We start from the raw sequence: 12,976 nt of genomic DNA, 5'->3' as shown, positions 1-12,976 counted from the left end.
TTCGTATTACTTTAAATTCTCTTGTGTGTAACTCTTTCTATAGCTTTGCTATGCATTATAGAAGTTGAGAATTCCTAGTAACATGTGCTTCCTGGTAATATCTACTTTCACTGTACCAGATGAATAGTGAAAAGTTGCTTCCTTGATAAACAGTCTTATCTATTCTAATTTAAATCCCAAAGCTTTGTATTCTAAATACCAACTCCTATAATCATAAAGACAGGCAATTTATTGCCCCATCATACCATCTAAAGTACACTAAATACAGACTCAAATAAAGGTTTAAAATAAACCTGTTAATGTATAACAAATGTAATGCATGTGTTTATTAACTCATTAACCTCACAATTACACAAACTTATATAATAAAAGGAACCTAATAGCTACTATTTGCAGGAAATATAGAACAAATATTCCAGTCAAATTAAAACATTAAATACTAAGTGGCATGTGCTAAATGAATTTTGTCTGAATATTCATGAAACAAATGTGGCTAGTGAAACTAAAGTTAAATTCAGTTGTAGGGAGAAATGGCAGAGTAACCAGTCAGCAATATTTATCAAGTTGGCCTAATTTAGCAAAGTCTTTCACTCAAACTTAAGAACTCTGCACTTATGTGCATTAACTATTTTGCACTTTATGGGAACTGACAAAAGTAGAAGAGTTAGTATAGGCTAAATAATAAGGTATTTGGTTTTATTAATATAAAATAATACAACTTCTTCTTGGTTAAATTTTATTGATGCTTCATTTATATGGTTGTGTACATTAATTTAAGATATAGTCTCTGTTCTTCTGACAGGCATCTTATACATAAGGGTTCTCTTCTGCTTGCTTCTTTTTTTCTTTTGCCTCAGTTATAAACTTATATTAGTGGCTAGAAAACTGTTTTCAAGTTTCATTAGTGTCAGTTTCGATTTAGTTTGCCGAGTAGAATTAGTAGATGTGTGTTATCAGAAGTTCTGTATTATAATATCTAGCATTTAGGTATATAATCAGTATGCTTCACCTGTCTTTTCTGTTTCTGTGACAGTTTTTAGGTTTTATTTGATAATTTTTCCAATTTAGAAAATAATTTTTATTTATTGTAATTTTAGTAATTGTATTATGTCATAGTGCTCTTTTTCATTGTTTAATATTGGTTTGAAATTATTTTTATAATTTGTTAAATTTCGTTCCTTATATATGATTTTTTTCCTTTTTCAGGATTCTTACATGTTGAAATATTTTGATTATCTTGAAAAATACCTCTCTGTTGGACCACCTGTTTATTTTGTTGTAACTGATGGGTATAACTATTCTGATCCAGATGCTCAAAATAAAGTCTGTTCATCTCGTAAGTCATGTGATCCTGATTCTCTTACTACTTATCTAGGTCGGATGGCAATACTCAAAAACAGGTATTACATTTTTAAATTTTGAAATTATTTCTAGTTATAAAGGATAGTTACTAAATTGTGAAGTATTATCTATCTTCTTTGAAATTTATTCTTCATTTTTAGAACGTACATAGCCTTTCAACCACTATCATGGGTAGATAGTTACTTTGAGTATTTACAAGCAAAATCTTGCTGTTTTAAGTTTAGAAAAAACGGAACACATTGCCCATCTTATATAGGCTCTCAGTTCGGAGGTATAATTGAAAATCTTTGATAGTAATAACTATTATAAAATTATTTATTACTTTAATGTTGTATTTTACTCTATCTTATACTTTTTTAGAATTGTGTAAACCTTGTTACGTCCGAAATACTTCTTCTCTGACAGAAGAAGCTTTTAACCAAAGACTTATGTATTTTCTCTCTGATTCTCCATGGGAAAAATGCCCAAAAGGGTATGTACTAATTATTTTGTTATAAGAAGCTACTACAGTCAAAAGTCGTTAATTCGGACATCCATAATCCGGAATGATCTATAATCCGGACCTCAAAGCTACAAACTTTCTGCGCATGCGTCGCGTTCACGCATGCGCACAGGCGTTTACGAGAGCGCGTAAGACCCTTATGGCTGCGAATATGTTTGTGCGCATGCGCGTTTAAATTGTAATGGAGTTATACGCTAAGCTAAAGTTATCTAATTCAGTTAATGTTGCCGATTGCGTTGTTCCTTAATCTTCGAATTATTTTTTGCAGACTGTTAGAGCAATTTTATAAAAGTAAGCTTGAACTTTCGATTATGTCAAATAGAATTTCTGATATATATTTACTACAAAGCGAAAGTATGTTTTGAAATCTGAAATCTGTTTATCAATTTCACGCTGCTCTGCGGCAGAGGGGGGGGCAGAAACGTCATTATTAGATTATGATAGATTAGAAAGATTATGTCAAATAGAATTTCCGATATATATTTACTAATATGTAATTTGTATCTACAAAGCGAAAGTATGTTTTGAGATCCGAAATCTGTTTATCAATTTCACGCGGCGGATTGGAAGTTGATTTGTCAGCACTATCCTTATCTTCAGGTCTTCAGGGCAGATGTTTTTATTTTATTTGGTTTATAATTCCATACTAAGTGTAGTATTTCATTCTGTCTTTGATATGATTTCAAATCAAGTTCCTCGTCATTATAATTCGCTTCCGATAGTGAAGAAAGTGACCCAGAGGTTATTGAAAACGAAAACATTTCGATTGACAAATTAGTTGGTATTCTCAACACGGCAATTATAGGACTTGAACAGCGGAACTTTGTAACTAAACAAGAAATTATGTCTGTTTAATAGAATTAAAGAGAAAGTATTATCACATGAAACGAAGCAACTTACATTGAAGGAAATGTTTAATAAAGTAAACAAATAAATATTGAGCTTTTTCTTTTTGTAAATTTTGATACCCTTTAGATCATAATTGTTCTTTATTTCATAAATTACGGTTTCATATTTTTAATTTTGTAATTTTTGCATGCCATCTTCCTGATTTAAACTGATGATCTATAATCCGGAAAAATCGATAATCCGGAATCGCCGAAGTCCCGACGAGTCCGGATTAACGACTTTTGACTGTATTTAGATTTAGATATATAAGTTTATATAGAGAGAGATCTTACATTTATTCCACATCTCACATTTTTGTTCAGTTACTTTTACCTTCAAGATTCTTACACAAAATTGTTTATGTACACAAAGTCAAAAAGAGAAGAAAAAAAAATGGTACAGCTCTCTATCTTTCATTTTACTGGGTTGATTGATGAAATTCAACTTACATTTTTCATGTCTCAAAAATATGACTTAAGATATATATTAGACTTATAGATAGCCTTGTTCTAACATAAATATTTCATAAAAGTGAAGCAACAACCTGTGTTAGGCATAGATTTATAGCATAGAAACTTTTTCGATTTCGATGGCTATCCTCTTCATCAGGAGCAAAGAAATCTGCAACTGGAAAACCAAGTTACAAGCATGTTTATACCTTAAGAAGGTCAATGATCAGAATAGCGCCATCTGTTAGTAGAAATGATAAAAATTTAAAAAATAGGATAATAGAGATTTAAAAGCATTAGGTAGGATTGGATTAAAACCATTAACAAACACGGTAAACTTTTGTGATTGTGAAAAGCTTTGAAAAAATCTAATTCTCCAGTGGAAGAAGCTTTCTGGATAATTTTTGCAGACTCAAAGTCGAAATTGTGATTAAATTTCCAACTATGATTAGCAGTTGAAGACTTGTAAATTTCACCTTTTCGGACATAAGATTCATGTTTCTTAATGGGAAACCTTAATGCTCTTTTGGTTTGGCTGATATATCTCAAACCACACTAACAAGATATGCTATAAATTCCCCAACAGTTGAAGTCAGAAATAGTATCTTTTAGAATTGATGGGCGAGAAAATGACTAATAAATAATAAATAATAAAACTGAACTTCTGGAGAATTCTTGCAATTTTGTAACTGACAGAAGGATGAAAGGGAAACACGACTAAATTAGTAGTATTATTTCTAACAGCGGAATGTTTTCTTGGATGGAAAGAGTAAAACTTTTACAGAGCTTTTTGTTTTTTCCATGGCAGAAAATCCTCTGTCAATGGCAACTGCTGTCAAATAATTCAGTTCATTATCAAATAGAGATTCAGAGGAACAAACTTTGAGAGTGCAAAAAAACATAATAGTAAAAAGGAGCCATTTTTTGTTTAGTCAGGTGACATGACTTGGCGTGGGGAGGCAAACAAACAGAAAAAGGTTTACGGTAAATGTTAGTGTTGAAATCAGATTCATTGCAGATTATAAGAATATCAAGGAGGGGAAGAATATTTTCAAATTCAAATTCAAATGTAAACTGGATAAATGGATCAATTAAATTAATAATAGATAAAATATGTGATGTTAAAATGTTATACTTTCTAAAGCCCTTATTACTTAAATGGTATCAAAAGCGATTTCGTTAATGAGCTATGCTAACTCTGCTCATATTAGATAGATTAAAAATGATTGTTGTGTTGGCTGAACACGATGAACTGTTGTTAGAACTGCCAGTAGTTTGCAAAGAGCTCTGAGTAGGGCTGCCACTTAGGTACAATTCATTAATAAGAAGATTCTCTGTGCCATTTAAATAATGGGCCATAGTAAGAAGAAAGCACCAAAAATTTCGCTTGAAGCTCTTTTTAAGGGGTTAGATTGTAATTTAAAATTTTCAGATTACCCTCCTCTTTTTAAAGACCTTGTAAACAGAAGTCTTGCTAACTGTCTTAGTAGAAATATTGTGAATTTTGTAATTTTTATACAGTAACTTTTCATAATACATATATCAGTTTTTAAATGTTTGTTTTAAGAAACTATTTTAATTACCTTCTTTTCACTTGTTATATATAATTGTATGTATTTTCTTAAAGAGGAAAAGCTATGTTTGGTTCATCTGTAGAACTTTTGATGGAAGGAAATGTAACCAAGATTGGAGGTAAGTAATTTGAGATTTGCTATTACATATCATTTAGTGTTATTAAAATTATTTATATTGTTCCCATGCATGTTTAAATAGAATTAAAATGCGATTTTACAGAATTTAATATTTTTATGGAATTTTGAAGTGTTTTTTATATGTAGCTACACATTTTATGACATATCACACTGTTTTGAAGACATCAAAGGATTTTTATGAAGCTTTGGATTGGTCACGAAAGATCTCGGAAAATGTAACTAAAACTATTGCTTCCAGTAATCCAAATGTAAGAGTTTTCCCATACAGGTAGGTAATATAGTTTAAATATTAGAATCTCTGCACTTTATTTTAGGTTTCTTGAAAAGCATTACATATAGAATTTAAAACTCCCAACAAAACTTTTATTTCCCTGTAGTAAAGTAATCAGATTGCAATATTTATTATGAAGCTTCTAATTCTCAACTGGTTTGATCATTGAAATTCTTTATTTTATTTCATTCTTTTTCTTGCCATTCTTTGCTCTGACTTAATTAATAGAAAAGATCTCTGCATATTCAAAATTTGGTAAAAAAATAAAGAATCGTGTTTGACCATTTTTTATTGGAAAATTGGTTTTTAATCTAATGCACTCATGTTAAAAGTAATAAATGCTATTTCTTTTGAACACGTAATATCTCTGAAATGTTTCTGGGTTTAATTTGTTTCCCTATATTTATAATTTTTTAATTCCATCTCCCTGAAAAATGCTAAATCAAATTTAAACTAACAAAGTTGCTGAAAATTATTTAACAAATCAAAATTGTATTTTGTTTATTAATTAATTAATTAATGTATATTTAAAATTTTCAAACTGAAAGTAAAATTGGTTCTATGCTAAACTGTGAAATGCATTTGGTATTTTAATAGCCAACATTTAGTGTAAGAGTCTTGTTTTATAATAAGCATTAAATTTAATAAGAAATATGAAGTCTTATTGCTTTGACCAGTTATAACACAAAACTCCAGCTGTGCTTAATTTTTTTAGTACACTTGAGAAATTATTTGTAACTGGACTTATTATTAGATAAATTTAATAATAAATATGAAGTCTTATTTCTTTGACCAGATATAACACAAAACTCCAGCTGCGCTTAATTTTTTTTTTAGTACACTTAAGAAATTATTTGTAACTGGACTTATTATCAGGTACTTAATATTAGGTAACTGGACTTTTACCTAATATTTTTGTATCTAAAGTAAGAACTTTGAATGCAGTTGTACATAATTATATTTATTTTCTGCAGCTTGGTGCATGTTTTCTATGAGCAATACTTGACAATGTGGCCTGATACGCTTAGAAGCCTGGGCTTATCAACTTTAGCTGTGTTTGTTGCAACATTCCTTTTACTGGGCCTGGATATTCATTCCGCAGCTATTGTTGCTGTGACCGTTATTGCCATTGTTATTAATCTTATGGGCTTAATGTATTGGTGGAATATATCTTTAAATGCTGTATCCTTGGTGAACCTTGTTGTAGTAAGTAAGAATTATGTAATATACTTTTATGAACATGATTTTGTAATAAATTTGAGGTGGTAAAATACTGTTTATAAAGAAGCAATTTATTTTATAGAAATATATTCCCATTTTGTTGATAATGAATTTTCCACTGTTTAACTATAAAGAATAAATTTGAAAACTTAATGGCCTACTTATACCTTAATGGTTAGTGTCACTGAATGCTATTAATTTTATCCTAGCATTTGTTGCTAGTTAGTGCCAACCCCTGCTGTCGTATATTTTATTCTCTCTTTTTAGCAATTAACATTATGCTAATGGTGTAGTTTTAGTACCTATTTTTAGAATCCAATGCAGTGTGAAACCATACAAAGAGAGATAAGCTATTTGAAGCAATGGTGGTGTTTGAAATCCTTACAAAGCTTATTAATTTAACTAAAGCTACACTTGGTAAAGTGAGATGTAGGATTAAAATTCAAAATCATTTATCTGAACCTTTTATAATAGAAAGAGACCTACATCAAAGAGATTCCCTTGCTTGCCTGCTATTCAATTATTTATATTGTTCAATTAGTTATATTTAGTGACAGAAAAGTGCATCAGAGACAGCAATTTAGACAAAAGGGGCATTTTCTGGCATCTGTGTAGGCCCTGCAAATATTGGCCTACACAGATGATATAGATGTTGTTGGAAGATTGGAAAAAACAGTAATTGAGTCTTTTTCAGCTTTCGAATCTTTTGCCACAAATATAGGCCTCACAGTCAACAAGGATAACATTAAATTCATGAAATCACATCCTACATCGTAAACTATCATAACACAATTTGTGTTAATGGCTACACATTTAAAATTGTTGAGGAATTTAAATACCTTGGCACTATAATTAATACTAATTCAGAAGTCAAACAACAAAAATCAGCGTTATACCTACAAAATTTTCACAGGACTAGTTTCGATGGTTTTACCGAACCATCATCTTCAGCTGCAAAACCGCAAATGAACAAGATAGGAAATAATGATTAGATAAGATAAGAAAGCCTGAACAAGAATAAGCAAGTGGCGCCATCTGTTGGCGAAACCAGAACTAAAACATAATTTCTCTAAAAGCCGAAGGCAAATTTGGATTGGAATTAGGAGCGTTAACTAGAACAGAAAGATTTTTATGAATGTGAAATGCCTCTAGAAAATCCAGTTCTCCAATGGAAGATGTTTTTTGAATAATTTTGGCAGCAGAAAAATTGAAAGTGTGATTTTCGGACCAGCAATGTTGAGCAACAGAAGACTTCTGTGTTTCCTTTTTTCTAACATATGCCTCATGTTCTTTGACGCAAAATTTTAAGGCTCTCTTAGTTTGGCCAATGTAAATTAAACCACACTGGCAAGGAATCCTATAAATACCCCAGGAATTCATATCCGGAATGGGGTCCTTGAGTATAGAAGTTGGAATTTTATTGATGGGAGAATAAACAACCCGAAAGTTAAATTTCTGCAAAATATGTGCAACTTTATAGCTAATTGATGGAAAGAAGGGAATGACAACAGAATTTTTATAATCTCCTAAAATAAGAGTGTGGCTTTTAGTGTGTTCAGATGAGAATTTTTTAACTGTTTGATTAATAATGTTGGGTGAAAAGCCCCTGTCAATAGCTATTGCTTTTAAATAATTTAGTTCTTCATCAAGGGCTAGTTTGGAGGAGCAAACTTGCCCTTGATGAACTAAGAGAGCCTTAAAATTTCACGTCAAAGAACATGAGGCATATGTTAGAAAAAAGGAAACACAGAAGTCTTCTGTTGCTCAACATTGCTGGTCCGAAAATCACACTTTCAATTTTTCTGCTGCCAAAATTATTCAAAAAACATCTTCCATTGGAGAACTGGATTTTCTAGAGGCATTTCACATTCATAAAAATCTTTCTGTTCTAGTTAACGCTCCTAATTCCAATCCAAATTTGCCTTCGGCTTTTAGAGAAATTATGTTTTAGTTCTGGTTTCGCCAACAGATGGCGCCACTTGCTTATTCTTGTTCAGGCTTTCTTATCTTATCTAATCATTATTTCCTATCTTGTTCATTTGCGGTTTTGCAGCTGAAGATGATGGTTCGGTAAAACCATCGAAACTAGTCCTGTGAAAATTTTGTAGGTATAACGCTGATTTTTGTTGTTTGACTTCTGAATTAGTATTTATTCGGCGTGTTATTGTGTCTTAACTATAATTAATGACAAAAGTTAAGAGCAGAAATTGATAATATAATTAAAATAGCTTATTAGTTCTTTGGGTTAAGGAGACAAAAGTCACAAAACAAAACTGCAAGTATATAAGATGTTAATACTTCCTGTTTTACTTTATGCAAGTGAAATGTGGACTTTAAATAAAGATAAAGGTATGCAACTCTCACTGAACATGTTTGAGAGGAAAGTCCCCAGAACAATTTTTTGCCCAGTACAGGAAGAAGGATGTTGGAGAGCAAGATATAATTTTAAATTGTACAGACTTTTGGGGCAACCACAAATAACACAATTCATGCATAGTAATAGATTAAGATGGATGGGTCATGTTTGGAGAATCCCAGAAGATAATCCCACTAAAATTTTGACATTCAAAAAAAAAAGCTGAGGGATCCTGAGCTAAAGGAAGACTACTGATTAGATGGTTAGATGCCATTGAAAAAGACTTAAACACTTTGAAAATTAAAAACTGGAGAGGAATTGCTACAGAAAGAAGATGCTGGAAGAGTATGTGGTTGGGGCAGCCAATTCCTGTAAGAGGCTGTTGTGCTTGTGAAGAAGAAAAACGCAGTTTAGGTCCATTTTGCTGCTTTGTTCAAACACAATTGTTGTACTGTTAGTAGATCCTATTCCCAATAATTCAATGTGTTACTGTATCTGATTTTCATTATTTTCTTCTTGTATAATGTGGGCGAAATCTTCATGCATAAACTTGTTTCTTTCAAAAAAGCTCATGTAAAGGCATTCTTCTAAGTCAGATATCCATTGTGTGTTTTCCTATAAATAAATAACCTAATTTAAACTAGAAACCTTGAGTTTAAATATAATTTGTGTCAGTATTTACAGTGAAACTACAGATGCTTCCCACACTACAAATGAATTATGTTTCAAATGATCAATCCTACCATGAATTTGTTCACAAAATATTACTAGGTTAGCTATGTTTATCTTCTAACGATGCTCATAAGCTATGAATGATAAATACTAGCAAATAAGGAATTAAAAATACTACCACAAGTAAATTACACCTTTTAAATGCAGAGCATTATAAATAAAAAATTACAGATAAATAAAGAACAACTTTTATATAGTACATATTTTGGATTGTTGTTTTTGAGGCATATTTGGATAGGGTATTGGCTGAGGCTAGTAGTTCAACCTCATGGGTGGGAATTGACAAGTAAAGGGAACATTTATCATGAAGAGGCTTTATAAGGAATGGGAAGAGTTGATATATTAGATGAGTCAACAACACTGATTTCTGCATTGTGTTTCTACAGGTTTTCTTTTTCATCCACCATAAATAAGATGTATGGCATTTTGCATAACAGACTTTAGTAAACCTTTCAGATTTTATGTCTTGGTTTTACAGAAAAATGAGGCTTCAAACTCTTTTTAACTCTGCACAAATTGAACTTTTTGTGAACAAGTTTGTTTGTATATGCAAAAGTTCATTAAGGTCATAAGTGGGGAGCATCTGTACATGAATAAGCTAACATTTGTTCATTTAATTTTAAAAGTATTTGCTGTTTATCTCTAATAGAAATTATATAAATTTTATATATATCAGGACTAGAAGTTTGATTTACTTGAACAAAAGACACGTTCAGCGTGCTTAAGATTATTATGATTAAACATAGTCTAATTGGAAATATATGTTATATGCAGTGATAATGTTAATTTTGTTAAGTAGTATAATGTCTTATTAATATAAAAGTTTTAATTTTCAGGGGGTTGGCATATCTGTAGAATTCTGTTCTCATCTCACAAGGAGTTTTGCCTTAAGTGAGAAGAAATGTCATACACTGAGAGCACAAGATGCTTTATGCCAAATGGGAACATCGGTAATATTTATCAACTCTTTATTTTTCCAGCTGTATTCTTTAGAATTGAGTTTTAATTTGTGAATTTAGATTAATCATATATTAATATCTTAATTTGTTGCTACTCATTTTACCTGATAATTGTATAAAATTTACTGAAGACATACAGTAAATATTGTAAAGGAATACAAGCACACAAATGGCAGAAAAACAATTACAGACAATAATGTTATCACTTCAATAATGTAGACACTTATCCGTTCACAATTACAGACTGTGCTTATCCCTTCATAATTACAGACTCTCGTGTGTACACTTATGTATTTGATTCTGAATATTTGCATAATCCTAAGATGGCATAATTAGTACCTTTGATTGAATACTTTTTATAAAAATAGACATAATTTGCAAATTCTTTTAATTTTGCACACAAGTGTTTTACAAATTTTTTACAAATATTTTATGCACTTTACAAATATTTTATGCACTAAATAAACCAAGAACTTGCATTTCTGATTTGTTCTATACCAGCAAAACCGTTTTTTTATGAAAATAGTAGTCATTTATTTCACAATCACTTATCTTAGTCTTTCTCAGTATGAAATAACTGATTCTAAAAGCTTTATTTAATGCATGTGATATAGCAGTCTATAATTGATTCCTCAAATTTCTAAACAGTTTATGTGATTTTGTTTTCATTTTATATCTTTAAAGCAAATGGCATGTAAAAAATGAATGTTCAATTTATCTGAGGTAATTTATTTCTGTTAAGCTATCATTGCAATTGTTTATTTCAAAGTTGACTGTTCAGTATATGTAAATGTGTGAGTTTCTTTAACCATAGTTTGTGAACCTTAAGTGATCAAACTTAGTTTAAGGTATCTACAAAACAAAAAAAAACAACAAAAAAAAAAAAAAAAAAAAACCACATTAAATTGAGGAAATGCTTTTTTTGTAAAACAGTTTTGTTTTGTTAGTCTTTTACTAATAAAGTTGGCAGAATAGTACAATAGATGTGTGACATTAATGAGATGGTTGATTTACTTTATGACATTTAAGAGGAAATAAAATACAAGTAGATAGATCTTTGAATATTAATAAATATCCAATTTACTGTTGTAGTATTTTCTTGTTTAATTTTTATATCAACTCTAAACTGTCTAAACAAGTTTTAAGAATAAGATCAAAGTTTGGGAATTAATGAGATAATTGATTTACTTGATGAATTTCAAACTGTTTTATTAAAGAAAGTGACTTTTACTAAAGAAAATTTTAGTAAAGAAACAGACTTCATTAAATGACTGTTTTTATAAGCCGTAAAAGTTTTGAAATTATGAAACAAAATTTGAAAATGTAAAATTTTTATAATTTCTCCTATGAGAGTGTTGTTCTATTAACCTATTTTCTTTACTTTAAAGTATTGTTTACATACATATTTCAGAAAATTATCTGAAAATTCTCCTTTAAGTTTCTTTTTCTTTTACCTTTAGCTACATTTTTTAATAATAAAATCCAAGAGCCTTGAATAGATTCTTGGTAAATCCATTATGCAAATTGATAATCACTATCACCAATAATCATTTTCTCTAAGATGACATCCTTAACAAAAAACCAAAACCTTCTGAAACTGCAAAGGATCATCTTAGAGACTGCTCTTAAATCTGCAATTATGACAAAATTAAAATATTTTTAAAAATTTTTAATGAATTTACAAATATTTTAAGTAAAATTTAAATGTAAAGAAACTTTAGAAACTGCAGTAATATTAATTTTCCAACCTCTCTATAATGCCATGCAGCAAATATGGATTCAAAAGTGAGTAGTTTTCTAAAATTACTTAATAAATATGTCAGATGTTTTTAAAATAACAAACTCAACTTTTCTGAAATTTGATTTCAGGTTTTATCAGGTATCACATTAACAGATTGTGGTATTCTAGTCTTGGCATTTGCAAAATCCCAGATTTTCCAAATATTCTACTTCAGAATGTATCTGGGTATTATAGCTTTTGGAACTATTCATGGTTTGATATTCCTGCCAGTTCTTCTAAGCATTTTTGGTGAGTTATATTTTTTGCAGTAATTTTAGTTATTTTAATGTTTTACTTCACTGGCATTTTTTTTGGTAAATTCACATTTATTTATCAATTTATATCTATTTATCAATATTTATTTTATACAGTTGCTATAAAAGTCAAGGAATTAATATGTTTCTAAGAGTTTCATCACATACGAAAGTCTGTTTTAAAATATATGATGTAATTATCATTTTAGCTGTAAAATTTGGGTTGCTTGAATGTAAACGAACAAGATGCTTTCAATAAAATTCATACTGTGACTTTTAATTATTCACCTTCTACCAGTATGGGGTATGATAAAATATATGCAAAATACATAAGAATATTACGGGATCCTTGTGCTTGCTGTAGCAAAATATGGAAAGGGTAGAAAATTAATTTTAAAAAATGTTAGTCAAAATTACAAATATGCCAGGCAGTTGCATTTAGCCAACCCGTGTATTAAATTCCTGTAAACTTGATCATAAAATCAAGATA

The 12,976-nt window shown here is 30.0% G+C and overlaps 1 protein-coding gene across 2 annotated transcripts in view; it reads left to right on the top strand.

Moving 5' to 3' along the window:
* The window catches only part of LOC118203107 (NPC intracellular cholesterol transporter 1-like), a 67,540-nt gene that overhangs the window by 42,941 nt on the left and 11,623 nt on the right, over positions 1–12,976 (top strand). For both annotated transcript variants that reach the window (XM_035375351.2, XM_035375350.2), the window contains 8 exons: positions 1,207–1,400; positions 1,503–1,633; positions 1,723–1,834; positions 4,829–4,893; positions 5,040–5,181; positions 6,159–6,390; positions 10,330–10,443; positions 12,322–12,481. In XM_035375351.2, the coding sequence (XP_035231242.1) occupies positions 1,207–1,400; positions 1,503–1,633; positions 1,723–1,834; positions 4,829–4,893; positions 5,040–5,181; positions 6,159–6,390; positions 10,330–10,443; positions 12,322–12,481 (1,150 nt within the window). The remainder of the gene's footprint in view (positions 1–1,206; positions 1,401–1,502; positions 1,634–1,722; positions 1,835–4,828; positions 4,894–5,039; positions 5,182–6,158; positions 6,391–10,329; positions 10,444–12,321; positions 12,482–12,976) is intronic.

The sequence above is a fragment of the Stegodyphus dumicola genome, chromosome 3 (genome assembly GCF_044657685.1).
Source record: "Stegodyphus dumicola isolate Sdum_Otavi_A_Nest chromosome 3, ASM4465768v1".
NCBI classification, from domain to species: Eukaryota; Metazoa; Arthropoda; class Arachnida; order Araneae; family Eresidae; genus Stegodyphus; species Stegodyphus dumicola.
The sequence above is the reverse complement of the archived record's forward strand: the minus strand, read 5'-3'. Positions and strand labels throughout refer to the sequence as shown.